Source organism: Scomber scombrus, chromosome 2 (genome assembly GCF_963691925.1).
Source record: "Scomber scombrus chromosome 2, fScoSco1.1, whole genome shotgun sequence".
Taxonomy (NCBI): domain Eukaryota; kingdom Metazoa; phylum Chordata; class Actinopteri; order Scombriformes; family Scombridae; genus Scomber; species Scomber scombrus.
In genome coordinates, this window is record NC_084971.1 from 2,351,039 (window position 1) to 2,375,139 (window position 24,101).

The 24,101-nt window shown below is 42.2% G+C and overlaps 2 protein-coding genes across 2 annotated transcripts; one reads left to right on the forward strand and one right to left on the reverse strand.

Moving 5' to 3' along the window:
- Positions 1–455: 455 nt before the first annotated feature.
- On the reverse strand, positions 456–6,370 carry LOC134001039 (adipose secreted signaling protein). Its single transcript, XM_062440576.1, has 5 exons — positions 6,352–6,370; positions 5,513–5,649; positions 5,175–5,328; positions 2,731–2,856; positions 456–556 (listed from the first exon to the last, which is right to left on the reverse strand). The coding sequence occupies exons 1-5, from the start codon at positions 6,368–6,370 to the stop codon at positions 456–458; spliced, it is 537 nt and encodes a 178-aa protein (XP_062296560.1).
- Positions 6,371–12,773: 6,403 nt separating this feature from the next.
- On the forward strand, positions 12,774–16,805 carry LOC133997726 (GTPase IMAP family member 9-like). Its single transcript, XM_062437428.1, has 3 exons — positions 12,774–12,789; positions 13,306–14,300; positions 16,794–16,805. The coding sequence occupies exons 1-3, from the start codon at positions 12,774–12,776 to the stop codon at positions 16,803–16,805; spliced, it is 1,023 nt and encodes a 340-aa protein (XP_062293412.1).
- Positions 16,806–24,101: the final 7,296 nt, after the last annotated feature.

Below are 24,101 nucleotides of genomic sequence, written 5' to 3' on the forward strand. Positions count from 1 at the left end.
TGTGTGTGTGTGTGTGTGTGTGTGTGTGTGTGTGTGTGTGTGTGTGTGTGTGTGTGTGTGTGTCATGTACAGGCTGGCATGTGTTCAGTGCTGGTTTACTGTACATCTCCAGGGACAGAGGCTTCATGGCTATTTCAATTGGATAACAGTTGTTGCCCATCCAGAGTCTTATTATCAACTATAATATAGTTTTGGACTGACATGACTCAGCATGATTGTTGTGAAAACACATCTATTTTAATTTGTTCTACCTATTTCTTTCCAATGAATACTTTGGGAATATCACAATAGAAAACATAGCATCACACAGACTCATTATTTTCCAGTCAAGTGTACCTGTTTCTAATTTGGGGAACAAATGTGGATGTTTCCATGCTAACACTCAGAGTCTCAGCCTAGTCACTGAATAATAACTGTTGTCAATACATATAGATATACGTGTGTGTATCTTTTGATCACAACCTCTTACGGTCGCTGCTGTGCCTTGTGTGGGCGTCTCTTTGAGCACCCAGGCACCTCACCCCCTCCATCAGCATGGGAGTTCCATGGTGTGGGTCTGGACAGAGGGAGAGAAAGACAAACAGACAGATAAAATGACGTTTGCCATTCACTTTTGTTCTGACACTTGCCAGGTGTCAAGACTAAAATGGCAAAAAAGAACTGAACAACATTAAGCTGACTGAAAGACTAAGCTTTCTTAGGAAACAAAGAGGACTGAATGAAGACTTTAGTATTAGAGAGTTTGTATAGCATTCTTAACAATAATTAATAAAGGTTTTGCTGTTCTGTTGGAGTTCTTTTTCTTTAACATTTACCCAGGTTTTTCCTTATTTTGTGATGGTATGTCGTGACTGTGAGATGTCTCTCATGATTCATTTTATTGCATACTTTCATTTCTGTGCTGGAGGTGCATCACCCTCTGGAGGCTGGCCATCCATGTGTCTAACTCTCATTGGATAATAAGGATCCAGCCTTTTTGTAGAGTATACAATATGTAGACTTTTTTTTACACACCCTGATGAAAGGCCCATTGCCAAAAAAGCATTGGTTAAATGAAATAGATTCTTCCAGATCTGCGGCTTAAAGCTGCCAAGTTGTTGTTTATTCACATTTGTTCCTTTTTTAACTTGAGCACACAGTTGGCTGGGGAAGTAGTCACAGCACATTCCTCTTACAGGTGTCAGACTGAGACAAAGCAGAATTACAGCAACACACTTTCTGATGTCTGTTCATTGTACATTACTCTCATGAAACTATTGTGTATGTTATACTACCATAACCATTGAGTGTAGTACTTATACCATGACCATTTAGCAAATAAAAAAGTAGGCTCCGTATATCCTTGTTATAAAGTTTGTTTGTACTTGGTTTGGTTGATTTTGTAAGTGGCATTAAATACTAATGTAGTGTGAAGCATAAGTACTACCCACCCAGCATGTCCATGTGGGCCCGATAAAGGTTAAATTTGGGTCCCAGGTGGGGTTGTCCCCAGTTTCCATGGTGGCCCCACTTGTGTCTGCCCATATGGGCTTCAAGGGGTTCTGACTGAGTTTCAGGTTGGGCCCAAATGGGTGAGATCCATATAGGCTCCATATGTTTGCCCATATGAGGTCTAAGTGGGATCAGATTGGACCTGAAATGGGGCCCATTTAGCTGACCCACATGGGCTTCACATATGGGGTCCATACAATTTTCCCTGTGTATGCCCATGCCCGCTTAGCCCACTTACATCCCTTATGGGGCTCATGCAGTCAGCCCACATGGGCTTCACTTACCCACTTAGTACCCACGTAGCCTGCATTTAACCCATGTGGGGCCCACATGGACATGCTGGTTGGGTATTGGTATGCTTAATCACTGTTAAATACTGCATATCTTAAGTTGATTTAGTAGTACTTTGTTTATTGGGAGCATGTACAGTGTTAAACATAACTGTTACTATTTGATGTAATTTATCAGAGTTAGTTCATTTTCATCTGCAGTCCCTTCAGTAGGTCAAAATTAAAACATTACAATAGCAAACAGTAGAAAGCAGAAACCACACAGGACACATACAAAATACAAAGCTACACACAATAGCACATCACATACAATGTAGAGTCAGTGGTTACCAAGCTGAGAAGCTTTTAGCGGACTTTTTAATTTGGTTTTAAATGTGCTGAGAGAACTGCAGCTCTTCATATCATCAGTTAGATCATTCCACTGAGTTGTGGCTTATACTGATACTGATAAATGTAGTGCAATGAAATGTTATGGTACAATGTCTTATAGAAGATATTTTGGAGGATCTAACAGAACTTTTGAGTATACATAAACGTATCACTTTAACAATTTAGGTTACTTTCCATTTATATTGACATTTTAATGCAAATGAGGCATCTACTGGCAGCAATGCTCTTTTAATTATTCATTATTTCCATTTATTAATATTCTGTTTGTAAGTTTCTAATCTAATAATCCACATTATGATGAGAATGTGGATAGTAGCATGTATGTTTTATGGGAAGTGTGAAAATATATAAATATATCTCATGTGAAAATACCCTACCTACTTCTATCAGGTTTCTACAGGAATGTTTAACCTCATAGAAACTGATATTTAATTAAAATGTGTTTGTTGCTGCAAGAGTGTGTGTATGTGTGTGTGTGTGTGTGTGTGTGTGTGTGTGTGTGTGTGTGTGTGTGTGTGTGTGTGTGTGTGTGTGTGTGTGTGCGCTCACATGCACTTACCAATGATCCTGGCCTGAAGTCTGACCTTCAGACTTCTGTCTTTCCTCCCTCTGGTTACCATAGTGATCTCCTCCTGCAGCACCCCCTCCTGGTGAGTCCTGTACTCACACGTCACCTTTACTCCTCCTACAGAAAGGAAGAGAGAGTATTCATCATTTATACATTTACTAACACTATTTTGTTTGTTTTTTTCCTGTATTTTCATGAACCCTGTTTAATAAGCTTTGCATGGAACAGGTTTTATCGAGCGGGTCAGACGAGCTCTTTGGACTAATGTGAGTGGAGCAGAGAGAGGGAAGTGATATTGAGACACAGATAAATTAGAAGAGCTAGGACAAGAGTGACATTAATTTCCTTCATTTAGCATGAAAGGTCATCAAATCAAATTCTGGCATAGGGGAGTTTTCAGTCATATAAGCTTGTGTTTGGTATCATCTTTTCCATTTCCAAATAAGGGGTGTTGAGGGCCTTTCACCCTCTAGAAACAAACCCCCTTACCTCAGACCCAAGCTAAGACAAGCTTACTGGGAACACTGAGACCTACACATGTGGGCAGGTTTTGCAACAGTAGTCAGCTAAGTGTGAGTCCTGGAGCGAGGAAGAGCAGCAGGTATCAATCACAGCTGTCAATCAACGCCCACACTGCAGACATTCAAGCTCCTATAAGTCTTCAAATCTTATTTATGGAGCAATAATTTCCAAAGTGATCACCAGCACACTCTTTAGAGGGCCAGAATTAAGAGATTAAGGTCATAATGACTCATTGAAAACAATGATTGACTTAGTATTTCAAGAGAGAAATGAAGGTCTTTGAATGGGAGCATCTAGTAGCTGTCATGGGCACTTCAAGGTTCTTCAGCATTGGCTTCAGCCTCAAGCTGTGATAACTGCCACTTGGCTTCAACATCATTTATCTGTGTAGTGTATCGCCCACTTAGTTATGCATTTAAACGGTGTCAGTCCCTTGAGCTGCATCATACATATTTGATGCATGAGCTTAATTATTTCTGTTTGGCAGACTGTAGAGGGAGGCTGAGGTAGTAAGGTCTCCCTTCACTTTACTCACTTCTGTACCTCAAGTGGGTTTTATTGCCCTGAACAGCTGAAACCTGTTTTTGGAGTATCTTGTCCATACCTATGGGATAAATGGCTTGAAATAAATAGTTTAAAAAAAACAAAAGCTAATATAAATACATTTTTTAATGGCTAATGGAGCCCCTTAATGTGTTGACAGTGTGCCAGTGGTTCATACCCATGGGATATGTTGTTGATGGTAAAAGAAACCCTGTGGGAACAGGAACCGCAGCAGGCTAGGAGACGGTGTGGGATATCAGTTATGATGGCTGCTGGTGCTCATCCCATTTTAACTCTCCATGCAGGCTCTTTATGTCTGCTTAATATTAGATTCTCTGGATACAATAACTGCAGGCCACCTGAAATCACTACCCCAGAAAGAATACTGCTAACCATTTGATATGCCCAGTAATCTAAACGTAAACCTGGATCTCTTGCCAAAAAAAGGCAAGCCTGAAATCTCAGAGGTCAGCTCATATTTCCCTTTGTGTCTACAGATGAGTGTGTGCATGTGTGTGTGTGTGTGTGTACTTAGAGAATATCTACTAATGCACAATCTTTAGGTTACCGTCTGATGATAACAGTGGTTTAACCTCTGTGTCCTCTGTTGGATTGATTTAGAAGAAATTATACAGAAAGAGCGTAACAGGAAAAAAGAAAGGCAGATGAATAGACTGGGCAGCGAGCCAATCAGCACACTGCACACACAGCCAGTCCAGCCAATTATCATGGAGGTAGACACAGAGGCCTGCTATGTATATTTATCCACCATCACTGCGACTCCCTTCAGTTTGACATCAAAATCTATGTTTCTATATCCATTAGTAATTGTTTTATCATTTCTTTAGATACCTACTCTCCCCAGAGGAACCTGCTGCAAGATTTTGGTGAACCCTTGACCTTTCATCATCAGTTCAAAATTTCTACTGGAGCACAAGAAATATATTAATCTCATGGGGAGACTGTAATGAATTGTACGTTCTCACTCCAGAGGGAATAATCTGTTCCTCTTGTGCCACCCGCAGGACAAAGTTTACATTTTCAGCCCCACTACTGGTGAGCTTTATGAGGCTATTTAGACTGAAAGTACCACTGTGTTGAATACACTATAAAAAGTAAGTTACAAATAAATAGAGGCTTGATAGTGCACTTGTAAACAGAGCTCTGTGTAACTTCAGTTTAGAAATGTTTGTTAACACTCTGATAATACTAAAACTTATAGATAAATCAACCAATAAGTAATTATCTCACCATCCTATTAATGACAGGTAGACTTTCTACTTTTTTCCCTAACTGGTCCCAACTGGTCTTGCACACTTAAGCAAGAAAGTAAACAGTTTTCTGTTGCTGAGGCTGAGGCTGCGACTTACCCTCCAGTGTGGAGTTAATTTGATGGACCCGGAGGCTGGAGGACCTCCGAGTCGGAGAGGACATAGGAAGACAGAGAAGTTCTTTGCCCATTGTGTGGACATCTGGGAGGGTGAAGATTATCTCATAACAGTGGTGGCTCTTCAAGAAACCAGCCTGGAGAGAGGAGCAACAGAGTGGAGGCACCAGTACACCAGTATATCACCCAAACCTTTGTCTGGTAAATGGCGTGAACAAGTGCAACTACATTGTATGCAAATGACTGCTTGAATATCACAGGCCATTGGACAGCCCCCCCTTTTTGTTGCATGTAGACACGCACCCCACATTATGAACACACCTTGACTAGATAGCTGCCATCCTTCTCTTGTATGGCCATGAGAGTCGAGAGGTTTGACTGGTCATCTCTGCGTGTTGGAGAACCGGGGGGCTCGTCATCATCAGGGAAACGCACCCCACCTGCTTTAGAGGTGGAGCCTGGAGAAAGAGAGAGAGAATACTTTACATCATCGAGCAACCAAGGCAAACACAATTATAGAGAAAATAGTTACTCCAAAGTCACTTCTAAGCAAAAACATTTAGTTTAACACATGCTGAACATCACAGGGTGTAAGTCAGTAGAAACATCTGGATCAATCAGTAGCATGTCCACCACTTCCTGCTGGACTACACCACTGTAGCTACGGCACTACAAGCAACTAATAGCCAAGACAGATAAACACTACAGACACTAGACTGACTGATCTTGTGAAAGCAGGTCAGTTAGACACTAAAAACACCCTCCTTGATTTTGTTATAGATACTTCCCAATCCCTGATTTTTCTCCCACTCATTGACTTCCTGAGTTTTAAAGCATTATATAAGATTTTGGGATGTAGCTGAAATATTTGGAGCTATAACAACACTAGAGGGGGTATTCTTAAAGCAACACAGTTAGCTGTAGCCAGAGGTGAAAGTCCAATATATGGAGGCTAGAGTGTGTGTTGGATCATCACACACACAGACGCTCAACCTGTGTGACTTCTGACTCTTTTGTGGTGTTGCAGCTCCTCTTCTTTTTTTTCTGTGTGTTAGCGTTGAGCTGTTTGAGAAGCCAGGAAGAGGCTCACTGCTCTCTGGTGATCACAGACTTAACCACATGAAAGCCAGACACACGGACACATGCAGTGTCAAACGTACCTTTTCTTCCTGTTGCCATGGTAATGTGGTTAGGAAGTGGGAAGTGTCAGACAATACCCGAGTGATGTCATCACTGACCTCCTAAACACAGACAATGAGGGAGAGAACAGAGACAGAAACATGTTATTGTTATGTTTGAGTTTCAGCTTTGTGTTGAATAATTTACTGAAGTAAAAAGTCTTCACACGTCTTTGCTGTCACAGGCTTTATATGAGATGGTACAGAGTGCATCGATACACAAAAACCATCAGTACAGTACATGAGACAACATAAAAGGTCCCATTCCACATTAAAACAGTTCATAATTGTAGCTTGCATCTTATTAGTCACTCTGCTGTGTCAAGGATGCTGACAGCACATGGAATGATGGATTTCTTAAAAACATTTTTAGTAGTCAGAGGGACTCTATAGCTCAAAGCCTTAAACTGGCTATATAGAGGATGGAAACTGTCCTTTAAAATGAAGATGTGATGACAAGGCCTTTTCAGGTTTGCCAACAGTTTTGCTGGCCATTGACATGATCCTGGACACAGTGATGAGCACAGGGTCATCAGCGGTACCATACCCCCAGAGGTATTTCCCCCCCTTAGTTACTAGATCTTGATCTTATACATCAATCCCCTCGTGTCTCTCTGTCCTACGCTTTTCTCTCTATCTATTATACCAAAAGATGCTGACATATGAAGTGTGCAGGTTGTACACATATTTCCAGCTATCCAGTTTTGATAGAGAGGCTGGCTTGTGACCCTAAGGTCCTTAGTTCAGTCCCCAAACTGACAGGAGAAATGTGGGTAAGAGTGACAGTGATTACCACCACTGAGTGAGGTCCTTAAATCTCTCTCTACTGTAGATCAGATGTACTGGGCAGCTTGTGAGTGAGTGTGAACAGCTTGTTCCTAATAAATACATGAAGTATTGACTATAATAATGAGTCACTCTGACTCATTTCCATGTTTACACAGAAGAGAATCTGAAGTACCTGTCAAAAAAAGGCGTCTTTCTGACCTTGGAATCGGAATTAGTACCTTTCTGAAACACACAATGAGACAATAACACCAACTATCCACAGGTATGCAAAGTGAGGGTAGGTAGAGCTTGAACATCTGTCTCAGGCTCTCTTTTTGTGCGTACAACAAAGTGCAATAACATGAATGCCTTCGAGGAGGGACTTAGCAAGTGTGCAACGTTCTCCTCATATATACAATCCACCGAACTAAGGCTACAAAGATTCACAAGACAGATACGTCTTGGAGAGAGATCAAGGAGTCTGTGGGATGCAGCCAGGAGGAGCTCCCACTTTAAAGTGTGTCCGTGTGGAGCTGCTGACTTTATACATGGTCACATACATACTTGAACCTTTCTATTTGTATTTAAAGTTTTTTTGGGGGCAGTATTGACTGATGATCATAGATTTACTTTGTAATGCAGTCTCCACTCTCTTTAGGGCAGCTGTGGCTCAGGAGGTAGAGCGGATTGTCTACTAATAGGAAGATCAGTGGTTCAATCTCCTGCTCCCCCAGTCTGAATGTTGAAGTGTCCTTGGGTAAGATACTGAACCCTTAATTGGTCCCAAAGGTTGTGCCATTGGTAGAATGGGTCCAAAACACAAACAACGATGCAATCCAAGAGTAATAAATACTAGCCTACCTTTAGTATTACTACCTGAAATTTCACAACATAATATTTAGTTAACCCATAAAAAACTAAAACTATATGCAGGATAGATACTAGGTGGGGTATTTCTTTCCAATTTAGGTTAACCATGTCATGAACTCAAAGCTTTTGACACAAAGGGAAGCTATTCTGAAATCTTACACCTCATTTGAAGACAATTCACCATTTGGATCAATAAGGTTTTGTAGGAATGATATATTGCTAGCAGTATAACTTGAAGCTCCTATGCCAAAAGAGTCCGTTGGTGATTGCCTTGATAGGTAACTTCAATAGTGAGTAGCTGCTCCATTTGAAAGTAGCAAATGGGATGAAACTGCCATAATACATTCTTCATATTCATATGTTTTCATAATGGTGCTTATCACTCCACAAGACAGAGAAAGGAATCACTGAGTACCAGAGGAAATACAAAATAAGACATACCAAACATGTCACTTTTTAAATGTATATACTGGTCATTGTTATCATGCATACCTTTGATATACAGTGGACACAATCTTAATGCCAGCTAATCTTAGTAACACAGTGTCAGCAGTTTTAAAGCTTTTGCAGAATTTCACATATGCTCTTACTGTGCAGCAGAGAGCTTTGACAAACTGGGACACAATACAGTGTCTGCATTAAAATATGTGATAGTCTACAAGGAAGAAAACAAACAAATGTCCTGAGAATGTTGTTGTAGGGGGGAGGGGGGGGGGGGGGGGGTCATTAAATTAATAAAAAACGTGAATATTTTCGGCGAATTTAGTTTGAAGTAGGGCGACACTAACAGCTTTTTTAAATGATTATGAATTACTAAAGAATAATCTGATGTCCCATTTCTGGGTTGAGTGTTCCTCCTTCCAAACCGTCCGAACAGGAGGCAAGCAGACATTATCTGACTGTCTCGTAGAGCTCTACTCCACCTCTAATCGTGATCCTACATCAGTTTGCAATATAACATCGAGCTTATTGTGTGTGTGTGTGTGTGTGTGTGTGCGTGTGTGTGTGTGTGTGTGTGTGTGTGTGTGTGTGTGTGTGTGTGTGTGTGTGTGTGTGGACTGATGAATGCAACTGTCTCAATCGTTTTAAAAACACAGATACACGCCCATCAATCCAGCATCCTGCAGCATCCCTGCCGCCGTTCTCCGCTATCAACCACCAGAAAACAGTCACACAGATACGCACCGTTCAGTGTGGATGAGCTGGATGTTCGCACCGCCTGTCTACACCCATAACACCAGCTCTGACCTGCTGTTATTCCCCTCTGAGCAGAACTAGTAGTATTCGTCCTCACTGCATTGAACAGACTTCTGGGAGAAGGCTCAAATGTGTTTAGCGCGCACGGGTGTGTACCCTCTCAGCGGACGCGCGCGTGACGTTCGCGTCGCGCGCTTGCAGCTACGTCTGCTCTGTAGTACCTTTACATACAATCCATCATCTGGAAGTATCTTTATATACAGTCCATCATCTGTAGTACCTTTACATAAAGTCCATCATCTGGAGGTATCTTTATATACAGTACAGTCCATCATCTGTAGGTACCTTTACCTATACAGTCCATAATCTGGGGGTACCTTTTTTATACAATCCACAATCTGGAGGTATCTTTGTATACAGTCCACAATCTGGAGGTATTTTATACAGTCCATAATATGGAGGTATCTTTATATGCAGTCCATAATCTGGAGGTACCTTTATATACTACAGTGCTATATATAGTGCTTTATATACTATAGTACTTGAAGATATACACTGTATATGAAGTACCTACGCAGTATACACTGTATAAAGGTAGATTATACACTATATAGAAAGTGCCTATAAAGTATACACTGTATATACACTTTATATATACCTTTATATACAGGTAAAGGTATACCTTATACAGTGTATACTTTATAGGCACTTTGTATACAGTGTATAATCTTTAAGTACCTTTAAGTGCAGTTAATGGTCTGTCGTTGTATACAGTGTATACTGAGTAGGTACTTCATATACAGTATATACTCGTCAAGTACCTTTATATACAGTGTACACTTTGTAGGTACTTCATATACAGTGTATACTCTGTAAGTGCTTTGTATACAGTGTATAATCTTTAAATACCTTTATATACAGTGTATACTGTGTAGGTACCTTGTAAACAGTGCACAAGCGTATACACAGCGTGGTCAAATTAGCACAAATATAAATTGGTTTTCTTTTAAAACTGAGCACTGCCACAGCCCGGCTCTAAACTGTATCAAACCGGGTCATATGGGTGTTATTAAAGTTATATTGTTTAAAAAGAAATTTCTCAAAACAAACAAAACTAATAAATTGGAGGGGTAAGTCTGTACAGTCAGGAATGTAGGGAGTGGATATGCTCTATGGTGAAACATAGGAAAAAAGAACCAAAAACCAACACAGGAGTGTGTGGGGAAGAGAAGAGAGTCTCGACTGATAACGTCTCTGGTTTTATACAAAGGGCACACCAGGCCCAGGTGTGTCCCATGCTGCTAATCAGTCAGCCCTCAGTACTTGGCCCTGCAGACAGAACAGCAGCAAGAAGAGTGCAGTAGAGGGGCCATCACAACACTAAATAGGAACTAAAAAATAAATATAATGTTAGGCTAGTAGGTGTTGCCAGTAGACTGGTAACTGGTTTGTATTCGTTCACACCATCAGGCAACTCTACATTGACATACTGTACTTGACTCAATTTAAACTTTGTCAGGTTCTGAGATGAATTTTGATAGTTTCAATTGGATATTATGTGCCCAAAGAATGAGGTCAGCTGCCTACCTGCATATACTGAATGACCAGGTTATTACATCAATGGATTTTTCCTTCCCTGATGGCATGGGCATATTCCAAGATGACAATGCCAGGATTCATTGGGCACAAATAGTGAAAGAGTGGTTCAGGGAGCATGAGACATAATTTTCACACATGGATTGGCCACAACAGAGTCCAGACCTTTAACCCCATTGAGAATCTTTGGGATGTGCTGGAGAAGGCTTTGCTCAGTGGTCCGACTCTCCCATCATCAATACAAGATCTTGGTGAAAAATGAATGGACTGAAATAAATCTTGTGACATTGCAGAAGCTTATCGAAACAATGCCACAGCGAATGCGTGCCTTAATCAAAGCTAAATGCGGTCCAACGAAATATTAGAGTGTGTGACCTTTTTTTTGGGTGGCGGCTTTTTTTTTGTCCAGGCAGTGTAGTTCATAAGTATGGATGCTCACATTGTTATCTTTACAGTTATAGTTATTGTTAAAGTTATTGTTCTTAGTGTGGACGGGCCGTTAATCATATGCAGATCCAACCTCTCTTTGTATTTAACTGGTGAATAGGACACATCGGTGTATAAGACGCCCTTCATATGTCACAGGCATGAAGTGCCACCACTGGGAGTCAGCCTGCACAGTGCAGACGGGCAGGGAGCCTCTCTGGTGGGGAACTCCAGCATCAGTGACACACAGAGCTTCTTTTCTTGACTCCTTCTTGCTTTCTGTAGCATTGGTTCAAATTGGGACTCCTACCTGTTGTTTTACCTGCTTCCAGACGGACATTTGGTCTTATTATTCTCTTATTTTTGTAGTCAGTTATTATTATTTTCCCTCCTGACAGTTAGTTTGGAGGTTTTGGGAACTTGGTTTCATCTAGAAGGATTTTCTTTACTAGAAGCGATAACAGCAGGGCTTTAACTGGAGGAAAAATAAATGAAAACACCTGTCCTGTGTGAGGAGTGTATGTGGCTGGCACAAAAGTAGTTTCACAAGTGACAAGTTTCTTTTTCTGTCTAAACTAAATATGAAATTTGAAAATTACAATAACAAGGCTTTGGTTCATTCTTATCGTTTTCATTTGTCAACATTTTTTATTACTGTCTCAGGTGTTCTCACACTTCTGCTTGTTCTTTGCACACTGTACAGAACTCCAGGATAAATTGCCTTGTCAATCATCACCTTGACAACCTGTTCAGCTGTGTGTCATCAGCTTTCTCACTGTTACAGTCTTAAATACTCACTGCTGCAACATGAAAAACAAGGTAACATGAAGTTGAGTCAGTCCTGTGCATATCTAACTTTTTATAATACAGAATAGTTTAAGTACACAGCCCCTCCCACCCCACATTAACACAGTCTGACCTGGATCATCTCTTCCTCCTTGATTTACAAGAAATTAGAATATTTCCTTTAAACTGCAGAAAGTACCACACACATCTGCTCCCCTTATTAACTGAAAAAGTGGTTGCATGTTTGATATGAGGTTAAAATACTTAAGTCAACTTAAACATGTACATAAAAAAAGATACTGTTGTTGTCCTCATCCTGTGCAAAAGAACCATAGTCGACTAAATATAGCCCACAATATACCTCATAATGTAAATGACCTGTGTTTTTACAACAGTGTAACTGGACAGTGCTGTTTGAATCGACATTTAAATGAGAGGAAATTGTTATTTCATGCTTTAAAATGCAATTTCATATTTTAGCATTTGTAAATTTAATTTGATTAGTTTACCATATCTGGACATAATTAATGTCATTATGATTATGGTGTAATATTAACTAAAGTACTCCTTATCTGGATTTACAGGAATTTATAAGTGCAAGGTACACTTTCTGTTTCACTGTGACGTCTACAGTGAACATATTTGTGGGTGTGATTTGTTGCATTGGAACCTTTATGAAAAGAAGACTGACAGCAGGAAGACTCTTAACTCTGCAGCTTCACTTCAGTAGTAGTAGTTATTCTGCACTCTCTAAACCAAACATGGAAAACACATTTGGTAAGTTGTGATAACATTGTGTACATGTATAGAACATTATCTGAAGATCTAAAGTATTTTGTTATCATCATTACAACTCAGTCTCTCTCATGAGAATTTTGAATATTTTTATCTGTGTATCCTCCATGCAATGGTTCATGTTGTATAAATGGCTTTACAGCTAAGAGGATTTCTTGTTTATGGTGGATGCCAAAGTTATAATTAATTATGGAAATGAACTCAACAGTTCTGTGCTTGTGAATATGGTTTTAGAAAATATTACAATCATAATGAGGTAGAATTAGTACTAGATCGAACTAATAAAAGTAAAAAAAGAGTGAAAGTGAGAAATGAAAGTACAAACTATCTGTTTTTGACGTCAAATGCAAAAAAAAGAAAAAAATCTTTAAGAAGATCAAGATCCCTTTGCTTCTGTAATTGTGAAAGATGTATTGATTTGATTAAGTCTTGTATGAAAACCCAGAGGACTGGGACCAATACCAATACCTAACTAATATTAATCATGCTTTTACTCAGAACCCATCAGAACCAATAATAAGGTGCTGAGGATGGTGATGGTGGGGAAGACTGGAACTGGAAAAAGTGCTGCAGGAAACACCATTCTGGGACGAAAGCGCTTTGAATCAAAGTTCAGTGCTGAGTCTATGACTGTAGACTGTTCTAAGGGCAGCAGTGAGGTTGATGGACAACAGGTTTCTGTTATTGACACTCCGGGCCTGTTTGATACCAGGTTTGGCATGGATAGAACAACTAAAGATGTGACCCAGTGCATCACTTATGCTTCTCCTGGACCCCATGTCTTCCTGGTGGTCATCAGACTGGGAAGATACACAGAGGAGGAAATGAAGACGGTGAACAAGATTCAAGAAATCTTTGGTGAGGCTGCAGACAGATACAGCATGGTGCTCTTTACTGGTGGTGATCTTCTTGAAGGTACCACTATTGAAGAGTTCTTGAAAGGAAGTTCAGGCCTGCAGGAACTTGTATCCAGATGTAACGGCCAGTATCATGTCTTCAATAATAAGCTGAAGGATCGTACTCAGGTCACTGAGCTGCTCCAGAAGATCAGAAATATAATCCAGAAGAACGGAGGAAGCCACTACACCAATCAGATGTTCCAAGAGGCTGAGAGGGCAGTCGAAGAGGAGAAACAACGCATCCTCAAAGAGAAAGAAGAACAAATACGCAGAGAACAAGAAGAACTGGAGAAGAAACTAAAGGAAAAATATGAAAAACAGATGGAGAAAATGAATGCCAAAGTCCAGGCTGAGAGAAAGAGGGAGATGAAGGAGAGAGAGGAGGAGAGGAAGAGGGAGAAGGAGGAGATGAATGAGGAGAGGAAGAGGGAGAAGAAGGAGAGAGAGGAGAGAGAAAGGGAGATTACAAACATTATGAATAAATTAAGGGAACAGCATGACAAAGAACTCAAAGAGGAAAAAGAAAGGTTGCAGCGCAGACATGAGAATGATGCCAGAAAGGAAGCTGAGAATTCTAATCCTCTGCATCGTCTTGTAAAAGCTGGCAAAATGATAATAAAGGGAATTATACAGTTGGGGAAGGTATTTGGGGGCTTGTTGTAGTTTATAGTTCAGAACCAGAATTGTCTTACATCATTGCACAGTGATACAGCTGTATTACTGATGCCACTAACAGTTTTATATTGCTTATGGGATTTCAAGTAATTTGTTGTCTGTTTTATTTTCTCATGATGTCAAGGTTATGCAGATGTTATGCTTGAATGTTTAGTTGCATGATCTGAGAACCTCAAAATCTGCCTTCAGATTGTTCTGAGACCCTGAGATAATTGCAGTGTGAGAACTGTGAATGCAGATGTGCAGATTCTTTTTTGTTTTTGTTTTGTTTTTATAAAGCGGTGTTTCTGTGTAATCTTTTTTTTTTTTCTTAACTTTAGCTTCTTGCCATATTCTCATATATAAAAATCAACATGCAATCATAGGATAAATGGATTTAAAATAAACATACTCATGATCATAATCTTTCTTTTTGTCTCTTTTGGATTTGGTTTGCTAGTTACATACACTCAGTGGGCACTTCATTAAGAACTGTGCAATCTAATTCAATCCAATACAACAGCTGTGTAATACATTCTACATTTATGAAGTTTATACATTTTCAGTTTTTGTTGACATTGTCAGGAAGGTGATAATTCTACTTTATGTTTATTATTTAGGTCATAGTGGGTGGTGATGGTGTACTGGAATGCATTATATTGAATGGTGTTCCTAATATTTTGTGCACTGTGTTAACGTACATGAAGGGGTCAACAATAACGGAAACTCTATAAGCTTTATAAAAGTAGTAAAGCTGTTGTATTGTATTAGATTGCACAGGTATATCTAATAAAGTAACCAGTGAGTAAATACAACTAATGTCTTTGCAGCTGAAATATCAGCTTGTCTAATCAGGTGAGAAAGGAAACTAAATACCACAGACAGTTTTTTTTTTGCAGTCCAACTGCTTTTAATAAATCAGTAAAGTATTCATAGAGCACACTGAACAGCTCAAACAAACATTTTTACTTTCAGTCTCCATCATAACCAACCGTGAACACATGCACGTCGTGTGCAGTCACACTTCACTTTCTGCAGACCCTTGTTTCCTGCAAGATTATCATAAACAATTCCATATATGGTGTCATGTCTGTATTGCACAGCTAGCAGTTTTGCATTTAGTTTCACTTTTTCATTCACCATGAAACAGGATCACCATGTATCATGCACTTCATGACCTTTTCTATTTCCTCTTTACTAACAGATGAGATACTAATTTTGTCCACATAAGCAAGATACGGGAGATGTCTCAGTGAGACAAATATTGTTACAGCATATGAAAGGTCATAGACACAGTCATAATGTGCATCCTCAGTTATCAATATTTCCTGGGGGTTATTCCGCAGGTGGCGTAGCTAGATGGTCCGTCATTATATTTAGTCTCTCACAAACCCTCAGCACCACCACATTCGCAAAGCAGATCAGGATAACTTTTGCCGCTGTAATTGGGAGAGATGTATTAAATAAAGTACATTTACAGCCTCAGCACATCCTCAGAAAGAAAGGGGAATAAATATGCAGAGAACAAGAAGAACTGGAGAGGACACTACAAGAAAAATTTGAAAAAAGATGGAGAAACTGAATGCCCAACAGTGTTAGAACTGTAAATGCATGCAATGCTGAATGTGCTGTTTTAAATCAATGCATCAGTCTATATCCACTCAACGCTGCGTCAGTGCTTCATTATCAAATCCATTCTGCTTACTGATTGAGAGAAGGCCCAAAACAATGGCACTCCATTCCACTGCTACCTTACAGCCACCATTCTCACATAGTACACACACACTGTTGAGCATTCTAGCTTGTCACCGATGCCAGGTAGCCGAGTAAAGATGGCTCACACACCGTCACAAGAAAATGTTCAGGAAATTGTTGGCTTACTGAAATCAAAGCTAGGCATTGAACTGGTACTGTTTAGATAGGTAACCGTCAAAAATTGATGCAGTTCAATGCAGTATGTCTGGCTAGCTGAGACATTATGTTGCATGCCATATAATAGCAGGGTCTCTGATTCAAATCTACCCATATTTTCAATGCTTCTGACAGCCTTGGATCAGTTGAATAGACTTCTGGACTGGAGTAATGATCATCAAAGTATTTAAACAACAACATAATAATTTCTCCAACAGTACAGTGTTATGAACTGGCTCAAAGTCCGCAACAAAGAACAGAATAACACATGAATAAAGCATCTAAAATAAGATTCAAGATTCAATAAGTTTATTGTCATATACATGGTAAAAACACAGAGGTTCAGACAATGCAATGAAATTCTTACTTTGCTGCTCTCATTACACACAACAAACACATGACAAAAATATGCATACAACAATAATATATTAAAGTTTAAAAAGGTAAAAAATAAGATTAAGTAAGATCAAGAGAAGTGCCAAAAACCTGAGTTAATTGTGACTCTGTGCTTTGTGCAAACAGATCCTGTCCTGAGCAGTGCAGTTTCCATATCACACTGTGATGGAGCTGGTGATGACACTCACGACTGTGCATCTGTAGAAGTTGCAGACGATTTTGGTTGGTATGCCAAACTTCCTCAGCTTCCTCAAGAAATACAGTCTCTGCTGTGACTTCTTCAGAAGTTCTGTTCGAAGGGTGATAGTCGTTCAAGCAGGTCACTGTGTTTTTCTTTGGGATGGGCAAAATAGTTGTTGTTTTAAAGCAGGTGGTAAATAACATTTATTATGAACTTAAGTTCAAATAAAATAATGTTCAGTAATGAATGCAATGTGTGGATGAGTGGAATGTGTGATGTGTGCAAACAAAACCAAAACCCTATCCCATCTGGCTGGTGGAGACCTGGAAGAAAGAGAAGAGAGATTGTTCAGTAAAGCAGCCAGCTAAATAAACTGAGGCTGAAACTAGCCAGGTGCAGGTAGTTTCCTGACATCCTCTCTAGTACCGCCGACTGGCTCCTGGGCCAGGTAGCCCAAGCCAAATGGAAAGAGGGATGCCACAACAGTTCCTGTATAACTTTTTCTCCATACTAATACATCGAGTATCAACTAATAATACACCAATAAGACATTACATGGAATGAAATATCCATCCAGACATCCTTCTCCTGGGCAGCACCAATCAGCTCCTACCGGGGGATCCCAAAGCATTCACAGGCCAGGAGAGATATACTACATATAGAACGTAGAAATTTGATCTTTTAAAACAGTGTGTTTATAAGTTAAATTAAAAACCTCCAGAAATTGAGCCTTAGGGAACTCTGTTCTGAGAGCCCGGCCCAGTTTTACCAGTCTGTCTAGTCATATAGTATGGTCAACTTTGTCAAAGGCAGTCAGTAAGTATGTTTCCTTGAATCCCTTTTTTCCGATTGAATGTTTTCAAAGTAACCATCCAAGATGAAAGAGTTTTAGGCCACGATACACAAATAGTTCATAATCACATATCTTTCTAGGCTTTTATAGAGGAGGCTTGTTGCAGTTTACCAGTAAGACAAATATTTGATATTAAATGAATAATGTTGTAAAAATTACATTGAAAAGTAAAAACTATTTATATTGCGCAACAGCACCTGCCTCTGTAGTTGTGAGAGATGTACGGTATTAAGTAAAGTACATTCATACCATCTTCTTCCGCTTATCCGGGGTCGGGTTTGCTGGGGCAGCAGCCTTAGCAGGGAAACCCAGACTTCCCTCTCCCCAGCCACTTCGTCCAGCTCTTCCCGGGGGATCCCGAGGCCTTCCCAGGCCAGCCGAGAGACATAGTGTCTCCAGCGTGTCCTGGGTCTTCCCCGGGGTCTTCTACCGGTGGGACGTGCCCTGGCGTCCGGGAGGCATCCTTACTAGATGCCCGAGCCACCTCAACTGGCTCTTCTCAACGCGGAGGAGCAGCGGGTCTACTCCGAGCTCCTCCCGGATGACCGAGCTTCTCACCCTATCTCTAAGGGAGAGCCCAGCCACCCTACGGAGGAAGCTCATTTCGGCCGCTTGTACGCGATCTCGTTCTTTCGGTCACTACCCAAAGCTCATGACCATAGGTGAGGGTAGGAACGAAAATCGACTGGTAAATTGAGAGCTTCGCCTTTCGGCTCAGCTCTCTTTTCACCACGACGGATCTGTGCAGAGTCCGCATTACTGCAGACACCGCACTGATCCGCCTGTCGATCTCCCGCTCCATAATTCCCTCACTCGTGAACAAGATCCCGAGGTACTTGAACTCCTCCACTTGGGGCAGGATTTCATCCCCAACCCAGAGAGTGCACTCCACCCTTTTCCGGCTGAGGACCATGGACTCGGATTTGGAGGTGCTGATTCTCATCCCGGCCGCTTCACACTCGGCGGCGAATCGATCCAGTGAGAGTTGGATGTCACGGTCTGATGAAGCCAACAGGACCACATCATCTGCAAAAAGCAGTGACCCAATCCTGAGGTCACCAAACCGGAACCCCTCAACGCCCTGGCTGCGCCTAGAAATCCTGTCCATAAAAATTATGAACAGGATTGGTGACAAAGGGCAGCCCTGGCGGAGTCCAACCCCCCACCGGAAACGAGTCCGACTTACTACCAGCTATGCGGACCAAGCTCTGACACCGGTCGTACAGAGAACGGACGGCCCATATCAGGGGGTCCAATACCCCGTACTCCCAGAGAACCCCCCACAGGACCCCCCGAGGGACACGGTCGAATGCCTTTTCCAAGTCCACAAAGCACATGTGGACTGGTTGGGCAAACTCGTGTCAACCATGACAGCCCCACAACATCCAGAACTCCGGGCGGATCTCGTCCAACCCCCGGGGCCCTGCCACCAAGGAGCTTTATGACTACCTCGGTGACCTCGGCCCCAGAGATAGGAGAGCTCTCGTCCGGGTCCCCAGACCCTGCTTCCTTACCGGAAGGCGTGTCGGTGGGATTGAGGAGGTCTTCGAAGTATTCTCTCCACCGATCCACAACATCCCGAGTCGAGGTCAGCAGCGCACCGTCTCCACCATACACAGTGTTGACGTTGCACTGCTTCCCCCTCCTGAGACGCCGGATGGTGGTCCAGAACCTCTTCGAAGCCGTACGGAAGTTGTTCTCCATGGCCTCACCGAACTCCTCCCGTGTCCGGGTTTTTGCCTCAGCGACCGCCGCAGCTGCCCCCCGCTTGGCCTGCAGGTACCTGCCTGCTGCCTCCGGAGTCCCACAGGCCAAAAAGGCCCTATAGGACCCCTTCTTCAGCTTGACGGCATCTCTCACCGCCGGTGTCCACCAGCGGGTTCGGATATTGCCGCCACGACAGGCGCCGACCACCTTGCGGCCACAAGACCGGTCGGCCACCTTGACAATGGAGGCACGGAACATGGCCCACTCGGACTCAATGTCCCTCGCCTCCCCCGGTACATGGTCAAAGTTCTCCCGGAGGTGGGAGTTGAAGCTCTCTCTGACAGGAGACTCTGCCAGACGTTCCCAGCAGACCCTCACAATGCGTTTGGGCCTGCCAGGTCTGACCGGCATCCTCCCCCACCATCGGAGCCAACTCACCACCAGGTGGTGATCAGTTGACAGCTCCGCCCCTCTCTTTGCCCGAGTGTGCAAGACATGCAGCCGCAAGTCCGACGACACGACTGCAAAATCAATCTTTGAACTGCGGCCTAGGGTGTCCTGGTGCCAAGTGCACATATGGACACCCTTGTGCTTGAACATGGTGTTCGTTATGGACAATCCATGACGAACACAGAAGTCCAATAACAGAACACTGCTCGGGTTCAGGTCAGGGGGGCCGTTCCTCCCAATCACACCCTTCCAGGTCTCACTGTCGCTGCCGACGTGGGCGTTGAAGTCCCCCAGCAGAATGATGGAATCCCCAGAGGGAGCACTCTCCAGCACCCCCTCCAAGGAGTCCAGAAAGGGTGCTGTTTGGGCCATAGGCACAAACAACAGTCAGGATCCGTCCCCCCACCCGAAGGCGGAGGGAGGCTACCCTTTCATCCACTGGGGTAAACTCCAACATACAGGCGCCAAGCCGAGGGGCAATAAGTATCGCCACCCCTGCCCGGCGCCTTTCACCAGCAGCAACTCCAGTGTGGACATGAGTCCAACCCCTCTCGAGAAGACTGGTTCCGGAGCCCTTGCTATGCGTCGAGGTGAGGCCGACTATATCTAGCCGTAACTTCTCAACCTCGCGCACCAGCTCAGGCTCCTTCCCTGCCAGAGAGGTGACATTCCATGTCCCTAGAGCTAGCTTCTGCAGCCGAGGATCGGACCGCCAAGGTCCCCGCCTTCGGCCGCTGCCCAGCTCACTTCGCACCTGACCCCTTTGGCCCCTCTTGCAGATGGTGGGTTCACTTGAAGGGGGTCCCATGTTTTCTCTTCGGGCTGTGCCCGGCCGGGCCCCATGGGTGCAGGCCCGGCCACCAGGCGCTCGCCATCGAGCCCCACCCCCAGGCCTGGCTCCAGGGGGGGGGCCCCGGTGACCCGCGTCCGGGCAAGGGAAACAGAGGACCATATGTGTCACTCATCATAAGGGGTCTTGTGAGCTACACTTTGTCTGGTCCCTCTCCCCGGACCTGTTTGCCTTGGGTGGCCCTACCAGGGGCATAAAGCCCCCGACAACTGAGCTCCTGGGGTCATTGGGACACGCAAACCCCTCCACCACGATAAGGTAGTAGCTCAGGGAGGGGTACATTCCTGAGCATCATACCCTGATGCAAATTACTTGATGAAATCTTGTTTGAAAACCCAGAGTGCCAATACCTATCGAATGTTTATCATTCTTCTACTCAGAACCCATCAGAAGAAATTACTCAGAGCTGAGGCTGGTGATGATGGGGAAGACTGGAATTTGAAAGAGTGCCACTGGAAACACCATTCTGGGGTGACAGTGCTTTGAATCAAAGTTCAGTGCTAAGTCTATGACTGTAGACTGTTCAAAGGGAAGAGGTGAAGTCAGGGGCGCCATAAGGGGGTGAAAAGCTAGGACGATTCTAAGGGTCCATGACTGACAGGGGCCCTAAACAATATTCGATCATTAATTGTTTTTTAAAAAAATTATTAAGTCATCATCATGAATATACAGAAGCGTATTGCATTCACTTGAATTTTTTTTTTTCTTAAAGCTCTGTTTTTCTATCTGATGTATTTATTTTCCTTCAGCTGTTAGAAGTGAGGCTTCATGTTTGGGTTGAGACATGACGAAATTCTGCTGGTATTGATCACAGTGGATGATACTGTGATATATATACACAGAGGGATTTTAAAATGCATGGGGCTGTAAACGGAGGACTCATTCATCCTGATGTATACACCAGGATTAATCAGTCCCAGGGTCATTCATTCATTGAGTCCACAAGCACTAACACTCATATTAAGGACTCCTTTAGGGAGCACAAACACAGATCTCTCTCCTTAGCCTTCATGGTAGGATGAAATGGCCGCAACATGTCTTGACCACATATAGAGCCTCACTTAACAGCTGAAGGAAAAATAATCACATCAGGTGGAGGGTAGGTGCTATGATGAGGGGCACACCCTCTCCACACACTGTGGACCATCACAGGGAGTCTGTGCTTGAGACCAACTATGACTTTCACGTTATAATGTGATAAGTTTCATGTTAGAATGTGATTAGTGACAGAAATACGTTTCCATAAGTTATGAGCAGCAGAGGTAGGTTGATGTTACTTGCAAGTGGAAACTTCTCGCAGAAGTATTCAGTGTTCAGAAAACATTTCCCCCTAAAACAGAAAAAAAAAAAAAATTTAATTATTTTTATTTTTTCCAGGGAAAGCAATGCGCTTCTGTGTGAATAGAAGTTGATATAATATATCTTTATCTTTATTGCTTCTGGCAAAAATGAACCACCCAAAGTCTCCGTACTGCCCAAACACCCCCCTTTAGTTATAGTGGAGCGGATAAAAGCAACATTTGAGTGGAATTGTGCAAATTATGATACAAGCATGAAATTTGGTATATTTGTTCTCCAGAGGCTTCTGATCAAATCTGTCCGACTGGACATTTGAAAATCCAAGATGGCGGCCATTTTCCAAGATGGCTGGCAAATTAGCCTCCAGAATCGCCTTTTTTATATTAATATGTGTAGTTTTTTTATTTGATTAATCTTGGTGTCCATTCATATGTTTTCAAGTCTGTTGAGTTGGATTTTGTGATTTTATATAGGGTAGCGCCCAACAAATTAATTTTGTAAAACATCTATACATTTTATGTGAGGATTTTTTTGCCCAACTAATAAATACATTCAACTCAAGATGTCAATCCAATGTTTAAATAAAATCTTGAATTAGGCTATATAGAAACAAATTTAGCAAACAATTATTCAAATGTGTTGTTGTTTTGAAGCATTTCATGAAGTAATTCTTGATATATTTCTAGACTAATGTCGGCCTTTCAGGGCTATCATAAAGGCCTCAGTGCAGCAGCCGGATCCCATGACAGTCAGCAGAGAAGGCATCATTTTAAAGCCACGGACAAACAGTTTACAGCTCTTGAAAGCCTGAATTATGCACTTTCATTTAGTGATCTCCGGATTACGTGCGTGCCACACCGTTGCAGCTCTAACTAGTAGCTAACTAGTAGTAATGCATTGCTGGTAAGTTAATAAACAATAACTTTGTCCCTGACATTCCTCTTGTCATTCATGCTTACCTCATCTGTTTGCCATGTTAGCAAGATAGTTAACAGTAGCTTATATAAAGAATATTGACAGATATATTGATGTAAGTTCTTTTCTTTCTAACATTCGTATCAGCATCAAAAATGATCAGACTATATTTTTATAGGCTATATTTTCTCTGTTCCAGGGTCGTAACAGGATGAACCTTTGAAACTAAATGTCAGACCAGCCATGGATGTTAGCTCTACTAGTAAATCAAGGAACACCAACTGGACCAAGTGTTGCATATGTCAACAAGATAAAAAGAAAGATCTAAAGTCCCCCCAGACCAATCCTGTCAAAAAAGGAGAAGATGGGTATGTGACCATGGCAAGGAATATTCCACCACAAACTCAGAGCCCAATCCCAGACTTAAGGAAGCCATTGTTTTGTGGCCTTACACAGATCCAAAGGCACTCAGATCTACCAGACCCCAGTCAGTTCAGTACCTGGCAAGACCTTATTGAGGCAACCCATCAACGCCTTCAGGATACAGTCAACCACACCCCCACTGGAACCCCATCTTTCACCCAAGCAGAGTTCGAAATGCTCCTTCTCTCAAAAGCCCAATCAGAAAGCTTCCCAGAGGATTTCCATGCCATCAAGTCAAGTAAAGAACTTCCCACTAATAGTCGCCCCTCTTCCCTTGCTCCAAAATTTGAGCACAAGCTAGTTCAAGTTTAACCCTCCAAATGGCCCCCACTTTAGAGGAATGTGGGAGAGGGAGGTGAGATCTATCAAAACTATGTGTACTGTATATACAAATACAATACAATGTATTTTAAAGAAAAAAACGACACTAATGTCATTCAAATTAGTCAACTACACACATTTCTACGAAAAAAAAGAACTTCAGGAGGCTAATTTGGCAGCCATCTTGAAAAATGGCCGCCATCTTGGATTTTCAAATGTCCAATCAGACAGATTTGATCAATAGGGCCTAGAGAACAACCAAATCAAATGTCATGCTTGTATCATAATTTGCACACTTTTTCTGTTATCTGCTCCACTATTACATGACATGGTTCAGTCCTGTCTCCAAACCAGGTGCATCATATGCATTGAATTGCATATGATGAGGGGTGCAGCATGAGCGTGATGGCCCAATTCCTTCATAAATACAGTAAA